General features: G+C 39.9%; 1 protein-coding gene across 3 annotated transcripts in view; it reads left to right on the plus strand.

Moving 5' to 3' along the window:
• ncapd3 (non-SMC condensin II complex, subunit D3) overlaps positions 1-14,815 on the plus strand; it is an 81,249-nt gene that overhangs the window by 7,957 nt on the left and 58,477 nt on the right. For 2 of the 3 annotated variants that reach the window (XM_043676756.1, XM_043676757.1), the window contains exons 2-8: positions 2,432-2,592; positions 5,486-5,648; positions 8,317-8,501; positions 8,706-8,873; positions 9,470-9,531; positions 12,948-13,035; positions 13,148-13,284. In XM_043676756.1, the coding sequence (XP_043532691.1) occupies positions 2,432-2,592; positions 5,486-5,648; positions 8,317-8,501; positions 8,706-8,873; positions 9,470-9,531; positions 12,948-13,035; positions 13,148-13,284 (964 nt within the window). Of the gene's footprint in view, positions 1-2,431; positions 2,593-5,485; positions 5,649-7,222; positions 7,317-8,316; positions 8,502-8,705; positions 8,874-9,469; positions 9,532-12,947; positions 13,036-13,147; positions 13,285-14,815 lie in introns of those variants that run through there. The other variant, XM_043676759.1, reaches the window with a different exon arrangement.

Genomic DNA, 14,815 nt, shown 5'->3' on the forward strand with positions numbered 1-14,815 from the left:
GGAGAGGTTAATAAAATCTCCAGCACAAATACAAATGATGAGGAAGGCAGGATGAGGCAACCTTGGTTGACTGGGGAAGTCAGGTATAGCATGAAAGCAAATAATGTGAGAAACCAGAGGATTTGGAAGCTTACAAAGATCAACCGACTGTAACATTAAAAAAAAAAGGAGGGAGAAGATTAAATATGACAGTAAGCTAGCCAGTAATATCAAGGAAGACTAACAGTTTTTTTGGATATATACAGGGCAAAAGAGAGGCAAAAATGGACATTTGGTTACTCAAAAATGATGCTGCAGAGATAATAGTTGGGAACGAGGAAATGGCTGAGGAACTGAATAATTACTTCACATCAGTTTTCACGGGAACGCATGAGTAATATCCCAAAAAATTCAAGAGCGTGAGGGGCTAGAGCTGAGTATGGTGGCAGTCACCAAGGAGAAGGTGCTAGGAAAAACTGAATGACCTGAAAATGAATAAATCATCTGGACCAGATATACTACACTCCAGGGAGACAGCTGAAAGGATCGTGGAGGTTTTGGTGATCTTTCAGGAATTGCTTGAATCAGGGAGGATCCCAGAGGACTGGAAAATTGCTAACGTCACTTCCCTGTTTTAAAAAGGGAGTAAGGCAAAAGAGGTAAAATTGGACCGATTAGCCTTTCTCTGTTGTAGTCAAGATCCTGGAATCCATTGCGAAGGATGAGATTTCTGAATACTTGGAAGTTTATGGTAAAATAGGGCAAAGTCAGCATGGTTTCATCAAGGGGTGATTATGCTTGATAAATCAGCTAGAATTCTTTGAGGAGGTAAGGAGCAGGTTAGACCAAGGAGAACCAGTAGATGTTATCTACCTGGACTTCAAGAAGGCCTTTGACAAGGTGCCACACAGGAGGCTACTGAGTAAGATAAGGGCCCATGATGCCAGAGGCAAGGTGCTAGCATATATAAAAGCTTGGCTGTCTGGCAGAAAGTGGGGGTGAAAGGGTCCTTCTCGGGATGGCAAGTGGTGTTCCGCAAGGCTCAGTGTTGGGACCACAACTTTTCATTTTATACATTAACGATCTAGATAAAGGAACTGAGGTCATTCTGTATAAGTTTGCAGATGAGACAAAGATAGGTCTAGGGACAACTGGCATTGAGGAGGCAGAAGAATTAGGACAGTGGGCAAAGAATTGGCAGATAGAGTACAAAGTGGGAAAGTGAGGGCGTGCACTTGGCTAGGAAAAATAGAAGCATAGACTATTTTCTAAATGAGGAAGTCTGAAGTGCATAGAAACCTGGGAGGTCATGTCGAGAATTCTCTCAAGGTAAACTTGCAGGTTGAGTCAGTAATCAGGGAGGCAAGTACAATGATGGCATATATTTTGAGAGGACTTGAATATAAAAGCAGGGATGTACTTCTGAGGCTGTATAAGGCTCTGGTCCAACCACATTTGGAGTATTGTACACCGCTTTGGGACCCTAATCTTAGGAAGGATGTATTGGCCCTGGAGCACTTTCAGAAGAGGATCACGAGATTGGTCCCAGAAAAGAAAAGCTTAACGTTTGAGGACTCTACAGCCTATATTCGATGGCGTTCAGAAGGACGATGGGGGATTGAATTGAAACATGCATAATACTGAATGGCCTGGGCAGAGTAGATGTTGGGAAGATGTTTTCATTGCTAGCAGACACTAGGACCGAAGGGCACAGCCTTAGAGTAAAGGGACGACCTCTTAGAACAGAGATAAAGAGAAACTTCTTCAGCCAGAGAGCAGTGAATCTATAGAATTCATTGCCACAGATGGCTGTCCGTATATTTAAAACTGGTCATTCCGTATATTTAAAACTGAGATAGATCCGCTCTTGATTGTCAAGGGGTTCTAGGGTTATGGGGAGAAAGTGGGAGAATGGGGTTGAGAAACTTATCAGCCATGATTGAATGGCATAGCAGGCTGAATTGGCTCATTTCTGTTCCTATGTCTTTTGGTATTAATTCATGCATAATTTGTTCATGATCTTTCTTCACTACATCATCGAAATGCCTTTTGGCTGTTTCATCAGTAAATCTTTTGTTATTTAATCTCTGCTGGCGTCCACCATATAAGAGACACTCTCCCTTATATTCCTGTTCCCTCCCCCTTTCACTGGCTCCAAAAATTGTGACATTTCTACTTCACTTCCTTTCAGGCCAAAGGTCTTTGACCTGAAACACTAGCTGTTTCTGTCCACAAGTGCTGGTGACCTTTCCTTTTGGCTCTTTAGTTCAAATACTTTCAGCAGGGCAATTTGTGTTGCAAGGAGAGCACTGCTCTTTTTATAGTCGAACGTGAAATGTAAAATTGTGAAGAGGATATAACACAAACATGTTGTATGTTTGCTGTATTTTCAGGATCCTTTCTCATGGGGAGTGTTGAAAAATATATTGATTCTTGACCTTATTGTTTTCAGCATGGGTTGATACAGTGTGGGAACTAGATTTCACAGAAACAGAACCATTGGATTCCCATCTGGAAGCAGAAATCACAGAAAATGGACCTGAAATATTTTCCCAACTTTATGAGAGTCTTTTTAAGTTCATTGATCAGCCTCAGCCAGCAAATGTATTGGGTGTAAGTATTCTGGATGGTTTTGAAGCTTTTAGAACTTTTGTCTAATGATTGCTGTCAGTACAAATGTGACTAAATGCAATGTTTCTTTACTTTTTCCTGCCTTACCATCTGCATTATTATGATCTGGCTAAATGCAATTATGCGTGATGGGTCAAATTTTAAAATAATTGACTCTTGTAACACAATGCAATTTGTCAGTGATCATCATTATTGATAGTGAACTTTTTTTTTCAGATCACCACTGGGATTTTGTCCTTACCCTCCATTGGATACATGAGTTTTTTTGTGTAAAGGCATATTTTGCTAATTAAATCCTCACTTACTCCTGTGTATTCTAAAATTTTGTTTTGTTGATTTCTGGAAACCTTGTGCGAAATTCTCTCCTCCAGCCTGTAATGATATTCTATTCCAATATCTTCATGAATAGGCAATAGAATTCATCACAACGGGTATATTGAGCTGTAAATTTGCATTCTTGTGGATGTGGAAGAATAAGCGTATACTTTCTGATGTTCAGGGGATAAGGTGGCAACTGAGACCAATTTAATTTCCCTTTTTAAATAATGGTTGAGTGCTGATAAAACCAAAGCCTGGACCTAAACAATATTTTGATGAGCAAAAACAGTGAGTTCCTCTGGTTTTACTGGCAAGTGGCTATAAAGAAGTTTTTTTTAAAAAAAGAAATTAGTGTATTTCACTTGTCACATTTGAAGTTTCTATGAGCAGTCTTGAAGGAGGCGATGGCATAGTGGTATTGTTAATGGACTAGTAAACAAAAAACGTGGATGATGCTCTGGCCTCGTGGGTTTGAAACTCATCATGTTAGATGGTAGAATTTTTATTATAAACAAATGTGGAATTAAAAATCTAATCATAACCATGAAATTATTGTTGATTATTTAAAAATCCATCTGATTCACTAATGTTCTTTTGAGGGAAGAAAATCCGCTGTCGTGGCCTGGTCTGACTTGTGTGTAACCCAGACCATAGGAATGTGGTTGCCTCATAACTGCCCTCTAACATGTCTACTCAGTTATATCTAACCACTCAAAAAAAACTGGATAGATCATCCAGCTGTTAGTCATTAGTGAAGTCATTGCAGGGGTCATCAACAGTACTACCAAGCAGTACTTGCTAATCAATCTGCTCACTGTTCAGTTTGATTTCCACCAGAGCCACTCCACTGCTGACCTCATTACTTTCTTTGTTCAATATGTACTGGAAACAATATGGTAAATTTAGCAAAATCAATCCTACGAAGTCAACCTCTTGGGGCTAGAGTCAAAATTGGGAGAATTGTCTCACAGGCTGTCAAGTAGCAGCCTAATTATGTTAGACTCCCATAATCTGATGCACATTGTCCCTGACAACAACATCACCATCCATGTGGAATCCATCAGGGAAACATACAGTCAGAGAGAAGGTTCCCTGGAAGTGCTCAACATTTACTCTTGACCCAATTAAGTCTAAGGGCAACAGATCAGGTGTGGGCAAGGAAACCTCTTCTTTACATCCTGCCTCCACATTGATGATACTCTCCATTGTATTATGTGGAATGACCACCATGTTACATGGGATACATGGTTTGAAATAGATCTAGCAATTCAACTGGCCATCCATAAAAAGCTGTTGGAATTTAGCGGCAGCAGAAGTGTACTTGAAGAACTTTATGGCCAATCATGTACCCAAACCTACCATATAATCAAGCCAATGAGAGATACAAAAGGGCATGTCTGGAGCACCACTAGACATATCTAAGAATGAGGTGTCCATTTGGTGAAGCTACAGTGCAGGGCTATTTTTGCGTCCAGCTGCAAGTTCTAGCCAGAGCTAAGTGATCCCAAAACCAACGGATAAGGTCTAACCTCTGCAGTCTGCCACATCCAGTTGTGAATATGGGGAGGCAATTAAGCAACTTACTGGAGAAGGCTCCACAAATATCCTGATCCCCATTGAGGGCGAGGAGCCTGGAACTTCAGTGCAAAAGATAAGGCTGAAGCAGTTGCAACAATCTTTGGCCAGAAGTGCTGAGTGGATGATCCTTCTCTACCTCCTTGTGAGATCCCCTCACAAATTCTAGTCTTCAGCTAATTCCGTTCACTCCATGTGATGTCAATAAATGGCTGAAGGCACTAGATACTGTCAAGGCTAAGGCTTCTGAAAATGTAACTGCAATAATACCGAGGACATGCTCCAGGGCTTGTCATGCCCCCTTTACAAGCTGTTCCAGTACAGCTACACATGGCATCTCGTCAGCAATAAGGAAAATTGCTCTAGCATCTCAAAATTGGCCAATTTACTGTTCCATCCCCAGCATTCAGCAACAGCAAAACCCAGCCTTAGGATCCTCTGTCTGCAAAATGCAAATTCAATGTTCAACTAAAACAGGAATGCAATCATCTCTGCAAGCCTTAAAACTTAACTTGAAACTAGGAGTTACATTTAGAAGGAACTGTATTTCAAATGGGCGGGGGAGAATCTTAAGGAGGACTAGACTTCCGCATCAGCACCACGTAGTCATTCGGCTCACGTGCTTTTTGGTGAAGTGCTTTGTGAAAGGCACAGTGCTGTAGTCAGTGATTTTAGTGGTAAAGTGTTAAATTTACTGTATTATCTTATTAAAATATGATTTTAAACGTCTACGTAGACTGTGCTATCATTTGTGTTAGGCTACCTATTAATTTTGTTTTGATTTTTACTGATTATTTTTGATGGTTCACCTGTAACCTTGTTTTTCCCGTAGATTCCATTATGTTTGTTGCACGATTTTCTATAATATGATGTGGCATAGGAACACAATGACCACGTTTATAGGAGAACTATCTGTATTTTGCAGGTATCTGAATTCCACTTGTGTCTGAAGTGTTATTTTTCCCTTTTATTTTTAAAAAAGGATGTTTGGACCATCTTTACAGAGAATAACCTCTCCCACAATGCCCTTATTGCTGTGTTACATCATTTTGTCCACATGGTTCAGGATAAGAGAGCTAATGTCATCCAGCGAGAATATGCCTTGCATGCAGCTGGACTTTATTTCCTGCTCCTTGAAATTCCAGGTGAGATTGCACAACAGATAATTTAGAATTTCTTTTTTCAGACAGGTTGTGAACCAGTGGAATTCTTTATTGCAGAGGGCTGTAGAGCTTAAGTGTATTCAAGAATAAGATAGACAGTTTTAATTGGTAGTGGGAATCGAGGATTATGCCGAAAGGCAGGAAAATGGAGTTGAGGATTAACAGATCGGCCATGACCTCATTGAATGACAAAGCAAACTTGAATGGGCTGAATAGCCTACTTTTCCTGTGTCTGTATTCTTAAAAGTTCTCAGTGATTGCTTAAACCACATGACAGAGCTCCAAGTTCTTTAAAAATTCAACCAAATTTACCAAATGTAGCATTCTGCAATGGAACTCACGATGATTGCAATTTCTTTTTGAATCTATCAAATAACACCAGGTCAATTGTTGGATAGACAAATGTTGTCAGAAATGGCCCATAGTAATATTATACGCAGGGAAAAAAAAGCAAAGGGAAAGTAGGCTCACAAATTCAACTTAAACTAGAATGTGGAAATGTTATTAAGTTTATCCGTTCATGTCTAACCTTTCAAAAACTTTGCACATGTATGGATAAACTGTAATGTGGAGATGTTACCAAGTAAAACTTGTGATTCTTTCACTTTTTTTTCCTACATATACTCCTACAGTAGTGCTACTGTTGAATAGTAACTCTGTATCTCAAACGTGTACATGATTGCACAATTTTCATCACAATTTGCAATTGCAAATTCTAAGCAATCCGTATCTAAATGCAGCAATACCTGAACAATGTGCAGACTCCATAAAGGTACTATGTTATTGCACAGATACTTAACTACATGAGATCTATAATTTAGCAGCAAATAGTTGAAAATAAATATGGGAAGATCCTTAAACCATACCAGCTGTGTTTGAAAATGCAGTTTTCAGGTGAACTTCTCTGCACTAAGGTGGTTGTATGAGATAACCGAAGGACAGTTTATGTCAGGCAAATGATGAAAATTATCAGATTAATTATTTTGAATGTCCAAATGGTTCCTGGCCCTTGTGCAGACTAAGCTGTTGACATCAACTGGCTTGCAGGCTTCAGGAGTTGTCTGCTGTTGTGGTACTGATGGAACTCCATTCCATGTGTAGTGATGCCAGTGTGTCTGCAGACTGCCCAACTTTATTCCAAAGTAACTAATTTTCAGAAGTGACAGCCATCCCTCTATACTGCTTCACCAGCTTCTTGCGTTTCTGTTCCCTTGTATGATTTAGTCTGAGGTTTGTGTGGAAAGGAGAGGCTCTGTGTAGTATGGGTAGCACCAGATCTGTGACAGGCAGCTATATCTGTTGCTGTGTTACTCTGTTGATGAGTAATGATGCTGCACTGTTCCAGTGCTTGGGAGCTCATTCCTCCACTTAATGGTGTTCACAACAAATTACAGCCATAAACTATAGACATCGGGGTGAACTGCAGGCATCAACTATTCTTAAACTGCACTAAGCGGGCCACCTGTTTTGGTCAGCTGGATACCTTCCAGCTCTCAAACTTCAAAGACATGGAAACAGTTTATTTTAGAATAGGGGGCTAAAATATGATTCAACTTGAACATAATGAAAAATTGAGATGCATCTTCCAGCTGCATTTAAAGATGAAGGAAACAGCCAGTCTGATTTACTTGCCTCCTACAGCAAAGCTGAGTGAGTCATCTGTTGCTAATACAAGCATCTGAATCATTCTGTTCAACAGAATTAGCCTGAATTATTTTATGTTTCACTACTTCATGGCGTCATTTATTTGTAGTGCTGACTTATCTGTTAACAGCTATTAGCAGTGTACTGGCTTGACAATGGCCCTTATTAATAAATTATTAATGTAGGTTATGTCAATGTTATGTTAGTGGTATGGTGAAACCTCAAAATTCAAAGATGATTTTAATTTTCTAACTTTACCCTTCCTAAGTAATTTTTCTTGCTGTATCTTTTGCCGGATGAAGCTTTTGTTGAGATCTGTGCAAGTGATTCTTGTAATAGGACAAGAATCTTAGTTACCTTTAATTACCAGAAATTTGCATACAACCAATAAATCTTGCTAAAACAAAGAAACATACAAATGATAGCAGAAAAACAAACATGGATGCAGCAATATTCATTCCTCATTTATTAATTTGGTGTTCTTGTATATGTTTTGATAAGTAAAAGAGAGGACATTAGCATGTCTCTTTTTTTTTTCAGCAATACTCAGTTAATCTCTTGCAATCATTTTGTACCTATAGTTAAGTTACCCTCAAACCAGTTCCATGCATCATTTGCACAAGTGACCACAGTGTCATATTCCAGCTATTAAATATAGCTGACAGGCTTTCACACATTCCATTGCCCCCCTGATGTGTTGATATAGCCATCCGTTATGGCTTGATACCCACCAACTGAATCTTCAGAAGCATTACTTACCATTTTGCACTTCTGACAGCCTGTTTATTCCCTGCAGTTGCACATCCAAATATACATTGCAAAATAAGGACTTGTCAGAAATGTACAGTGATTTCCATAATGTTTTTTGTTTTCTCTCTGGTAGGCACTGCCTTTGAAGATATTGTAAATCATGTGAATTTAGTCTTGGATTACTAAGTATTTTCCAGATGTGCTGAAACTTTTATAAATATATCATTTTAAACAGTATGATATATCCTTTTTGTAGGAAGTGTAGCCAATCGTATCTTTCATCCAGTACTGTTTGACAAATGTCTGGACACTATTAAAAAGAGCTGGCCTGCAACTGAAGAAGGAAATCGAAAGCGGAAGAAAGATACCCAAATGAAGAGCTCTCAGAGTGTTGCAAAAGGAAGAAAGCGTGCTAAGCCAGTCAGACAGATGGTGAATGAGGTATAGACTTAGATGCCTTTGCTTAAGTGTAATGACGGTTTTGACTTTTGGTTTTCCATGTTGAGTGCACTCTTCAGTCAAGAGCTCCTGATGTGAAATGAGAGTTTGGGATTTCATAAACGTGACGAGTTACTGTGTGCTGGTTGCACTACTGTATCTGGTGATTATGCTTGATGTGTTCTAATATTTGTTTTTCTACTCCAGGGTGTGTTTGAGGAGGATGAAGAGGAGGGAGATATTGATGTATTTTTCTCCACACATGACTTATGTTGTGTTAGGGATGATATTTTCTCTCTGCTGAAAAAGGTCTTGCGATTGCTCTCTAAGTTCTCCCTGAAAGAAAAACCTGATTGTGCTCAACACTGTCTGCAGGTAAAGTTACATGCTACTGTGCCAGTTTTACACTGGGCTCAACAAGTTCTAAACATATTGTGGTTCATGGGTACTGAAAAAGAATGTTGTTGTTATGTCAACATCTAGATGTTACACCCTTTTTGTTCTTCTCTCCTATCTAACTGTTAAGCAATTATTTAGTATACAGTTACTTAGTTACCTGCAGGTTAACCTTGTATCAGAGCAGGTACAATTCATGTTTTCACTGGGTCCCAATAACAGTATATTGTATATTAAATCAATTGGAGAAGAATTGAGTTGAAATAAGAGGTGAAACAACTCTTTGGAATGTGTTATTTGAGCTATTGGTATGCCAAGGAAAGCCATTAATTAAATATGAAAAGCAATTATTGTTTTTTTGGAATGCTTGTGATTGATTTGAGGAAGAGGCTGCAGGCACGGGTTTTGTAGAATCTCTGCAGGTCATTAAATGAATGATGTAATCTCTCCAATAGACAGTGTGTGCACAGCCTGTGAAAGTAATTATTTTGTGAGAATATTTGTGCTCTTGTAAAAGAGAGATAATTGTGTGTTTTTAATTAATCTTAATTCATTGTGAGTTTTTGTTTCCATAGTTATTCACTGAACTGATAAACTTTGAGACTGTAATTGGGGTGTTAGACTTCACAGATTCTATGTAAGTAAAGAAAATTATTGGTTGTTTCTCTGAACCGTGTATATAGCATGTGTTTTTTGTTAAGCGGCTGTGTTTTTATATATGTGTGTATGTATAAGTATTATACCTAATCCTCTCAATCCTAAAGCTTCTCTTCCTTACTAATATTCTATTGCTGGCTTCTGGTACCAATTCTATTCGTGTATGAGCCAGGATGATCAGCACTGGTGTGTATCCAACTTCAGATCATTGTACTCTGGCCTGCCCTCCCTTCTATCCTGGTAACTGTAGTTACACATTTCCTGCAGGGGTCAGAATGCAAATAGTTAAGTTTTCCTCCATTTTACTGCCCTTCACTGTAATGTGCTAACTTGAGGGGGCACCAATGCCTTCTAAACATAGACTGGGGACTGCCATAGTGTTAAGGGCTTGGCTGGAGAGGAATTTGTGTGTACAAGAACATTTTCTTATTGAAGGGAAGATGTTGTGAAACTTACAAGGATGTTGCCAGAGTTGGAGGATTTGAGCTATAGGGAGAGGTCAAATAGCCTCCAGCTATTTTCCCTGGAGTGACAGAAGCTGAGAGGTGACCTTATAGAGGTTTATAAAATCATGAGAGGCATGGATAAGATTAATAGACAAAATCTTTTCCCTGGGGTAGGGGAGTCCAGAACTAGAGGTCATTTGTTTAGGGTGAGAGGGAAAAGATATAAAAGAGACCTAAGGGGCAACGTTTTCACTCAGAGGGAGGTACATGTATGGAATGAGCTGTCAAAGGAAGTGGTGGAGGCTAGTACAATTGCAATATTTAAAAGGCATCTGGATGGGTATATGAACAGTAACGGTTTGGAGGGATATGGACCAGGTACTGGCAGGTGGGACCAGATTGGGTTGGGATATCTAGTCGGCGTGGCCGAGTTGGACCAAAGAGTCTGTTTCTGTGCTGTACATCTTAATGATTCTATATGCAGGTCAGGTGAATTGGCCATGCTAAATTGCTCATAGTGTTAGATGAATTAGTTGGGGGAATGGGCCTGGTGAGTTACTCTTTGGAGGGCTGGTGTGGACTTTTTGGGCCGAAGGGCCTGTTTCCATATTGTAAGAAATCTAATCTAATCTCAAATGTGTGGATGTAAAGTGATGGTTGTAGTGGGAGGCCTCCAAAAATGAGTTAACGAGTGTTCTGAGACTTTTTATCCTTGTTAGTGCAAAGGGCAAGGCTGGTAGGTGTAGGGAATGTTGGATGACTAGTAAATTGAGGCTCTGGCATGAAAAGGAGGCATATATTGGTTATGTATAGATCGGATCAAGTGAATCCGTGGAGAGGTATAAGGGCAGTAGGAGTATACTTAAGATGAAAATCATGAGATAAGTATACTTGAGACAGCGGGCAAAAAGAGAATATAAGGTAGCTTTGGCCAGTAAGGCTAATGAGAATCCAAAGAAATTCTATAAATACATTTACGGGCAAAAGAGCAACTAGGGAGAGATTAGGACCCCTAAAGTTCAACGAAGCTGTTTATGGGGAACCACAGAAGATGGGTGAAATGCTGAGTGAATATTCTGCTTCAGTACTTACTGTGGATATGGACATGGAAGCTCAAGGACTTTGGGAAATAATCAGTGATGTATTGAAATGTATCCATGTTACAGAAGAGGAGATGCTGGAGTCTTAAAATGCATAAGGGTAGATAAATTCCTGGGACCTGATCAAACTTTGTGGGAAGCTGAGGAAGAGGTTTCTGGGTCCTTGCTGAGATATTTGTATTATCAACAGCCACAGGTGAGGTACTGGAAGACTGGAGGTTGGCTAATGTGCCATTATTTGAGAAAGGTAGTGAGGAAAAAGCCAGGAACTGTAGGCCAGTGAGCCTGACATTAGTGGTGGGTAATTTTTGGAAGGGATTCTGAAGGACAGGATTTGAATGCATTTGGAAAGACAAGCACTGATTAGGGATAGTCAGGAAATGAATGGGAAATTATGTCTCACTAACTTGATTTGAGTTTGTTGAAGTTACAAAGACGATTGATGAAGGCAGAGTTAGTAGACATGAGCTAGATGTTCAACAAGGTTCCACATGGTAGACTGGTTAGCAAGTTAGATCACGTGGAAACCGGAGCAGGTAGCTGGCCAACTGCATATAAAATTGGCTTGAAGGTTGCAGACAGAGGGTAGTGGTAGAGGATTGGTTTTTGGACTGGAGGCCTGTGACCAGCTATATGCAGCAAGGATTGGTGCTGGGTCCACTGTTCTTTGTCATTTATGTAAAGGATTTTGGATGTGAATATAGGAGGACTGGTTAGTAAGTTTGCAAATGACGCCAAAATTGGTGGTGGTGTGGACAGTGAAGAAGGTTATTGCTGAGTGCATCAGGACTTTGATCAGATGGGCCAATGGCAGATGGAATTTAATTTTGAGATAAATGTAAAGTGTTGCATTTTAGAAAGGCAAACCAGGATAGGACTTGTGTAGTCAATGGAAGAGCCCAGGGGAGTGCTGCAGAATAAAGGGATTGAGGAGAGCAGGTGCTTGGTTTCATGAAAGTGGAGTCGCATGTAGACAGGGTGATGAAGGAGGTGCTTGGCCTGCTTGCCTTCATTGGTCAATGCATTGAGTCTAGGAGTTGAGCTGTCATGTGGTGATTGTACATTACATTGGTTAGGTCACTTTTGGAATATTGCACGCACTTTTTGTCTCCCTGCAATAGGAAAGATATTAAACTTGAAAAGGTGCAGAAAAACTTTACAGGAATGTTGCCAGGGATGTAGGATTTGAGCTGTAAGGAGAGGCTGAATAGGCTGGAGCTTTTTTCCCTGGAGCATCAGAGGCTTATAAAATCATGAGGGGTATGGATAGTGTGAATAGCTAAGATACTTTTCCCAGGATAGAGGAGTCCAAAATTAGAGACACAGGTTTCAGGTGAGAAGGGAAAGATTTAAATTGAAGTCGAAGTACAACATTTTCATGCAGTGGGAGGTCCATGTATGGAATGAGCTGCTAGATGAGGCAATGGAGGTAAGTACAATTACATCATTTAAAAGGCATCTGAATGGATACATGATTAGGAAGGGTTGACTCACTGTCAGATTCTTGTGACTGAATTCACTAATATTGCTTTGTAAATGAAATATATGCTGATCAGTTTTAAAACTAATCCCCCAGTTTATGATAGAGTGGAATGGAGCTTGACTTTCCATTATATGCCTTTTGTGCATTGGATGTGAAGTTTGAATAATAAATTTGCTGCAACTTTGGACAAAACAGACTAACAATTTTCAATATATTTTACTACACCAATATTCTGATATCCTTGTTTTGGAAAAGGTTTAGTTAAAACTAGCAGGTCTGCTCAATATAAAACTGTAAGTTTAACAAATCAGTTGTTTGGACTTTGCAGCTGTCCTCCTGTTTTAGTCTCTTTTTCTTGTTCTGACAGAGATATTGAAAGAATGAAGACTCTGCCAGAATTGGCTTATTATGGGCTTAGATTACTGTGTGCTCCCAACCATGGTGATGTTAATAAGGTATTGTTTTTAGAACTTAAGGTAATATTGTTTCAACTCATTGATCTCAATTTATTAATTATATTCTATTTAGTGCAATTGATTAAATTTAATTTTGTTTGTATCTTTCCAGATGCTCCGCTGGCTCTTCCAAAGACTGTTGAATACAATTTTATTGGTAGGAGGAGGAGAAGGTTCCAAATCTTGTGCACTTCTGGGAGTGGGACAGAAAGTTATTGCTGCCAGAGATCAAGCTATTAAATTTATTAGGTGAGGCAGTCTGATGTAACTTTTTTTCTCTTGAAAAAAGCACTTTCTTTTTGAGAGTCTATTTTAAGGTTTGATCTTAAATAAATTTCTGCTATGCGAATACATGATTGAGATTGTTTTGAAGCAGTGACAAAGATGAATGAAGGCAGAGCAGTAGATGTTGTCTATATGGTATTCAACTGAGCGTTCGACAAGGTTCTGCTTGGTAGACTTGCTAGTAAGGTTTGATATGAGATCCACGGACAGCTAGCCAGTTGGATACAAAATTGGCTTGAAAGTAGAGAAAAGGCTGGTGGTGGTGGCTTTTTGGACTGGAAGCCCGTGCATGATAATAAGTGGTGTAGTGGACAGTGAAGAAGGTTACCTGAGTGCAATGGGATCTTGATCAGAATGCGAATGGGCTGAGGAGTGGCAGATGGAGTTTAATTTAGATAAATGTGAGGTGTTGCATTTTGGTAAGATAAATGAAGACAGGACTAGTATAGTTAATGGGAGGGCCCCGGGAATTGTTGCTGAACAAAAGATACCTAGAGGTGTATGCAGGTGGTTTCTTAAAAGCAGAGCCACAGATGGACAGGGAGGTGAGGAAGGTGTTTGGCATGTTTGCCTTCATTGGTCAGAGTACTGAAACAACATGTTGCGGCTATGCCACTTAGTGAGGCCACTTTTAGAGTACTGCGTACAATTCTGTCACCTTTCTATAGGAAGGATGTTGTTAAACATGAGAGGGTGCAGAAAAGATTTACAAGAATGTTGCCGGGACTGGAGGGTTACTGCTTTAGGGAGAGGCTGAACAGCGTGGGGCTATTTTTCCTGGAGCTTCAGAGCCTGAGAGGTGACCTTATAAAGGCATAAAATCTTGAGGGGCATGGATAGGGTAAATAGCCAAGATCTTTTTTCCGAGGGTGAAGCAGTCCAAACTCAAGGACATCGGTTTAAGTTGAGAGAGGAGACATTTTAAAAGGACTTGAGGGGTAACTTTTTCATGTAGGGAGTAGTGCATGTAGAGAGTAATGTGGAATGAGCTGCCAGAGGAAATAGTGGAGGCTGGTACAGTGACAACATTTTAAAAGGCATCTGGATGGATATATGAATAGGAAGGGTTTAGAGTGATATGGGCCAAATGCTGACAAATTTGTCAAATGGCAATGTCTGGTCAGTGCAGATGAATTGGACCAAAGGGTCTGTTTCCATACTATACAGCTCGATTGATACCATAACTTTATAATGTGTTGCTGGAAAAGCACAGCAGGTCAGGCAGCATCCAAGGAACAGGAGAATCTACGTTTCGGGCATAAGCCCTTCTTCAGGAATGAGGAAAGTGTGTCCAGCAGGCTAAGATAAAGGTTAGGGAGGAGGGACTTGGGGTAGGGGCGTTTGAAATGCGATTGGTGGAAGGAGGTCAAGGTGAGGGTGATAGGCTGGAATGGGGTGGGGGCGGTGTGGTGAAACGGTTAAAAATTATGTCCCAATACATGTGTGAATCATAATGTAACACATGTATTGGGCCAAGCAATGGAATGTGGTGAAA

The sequence above is a fragment of the Chiloscyllium plagiosum genome, chromosome 35, assembly GCF_004010195.1.
Source record: "Chiloscyllium plagiosum isolate BGI_BamShark_2017 chromosome 35, ASM401019v2, whole genome shotgun sequence".
NCBI lineage: Eukaryota > Metazoa > Chordata > Chondrichthyes > Orectolobiformes > Hemiscylliidae > Chiloscyllium > Chiloscyllium plagiosum.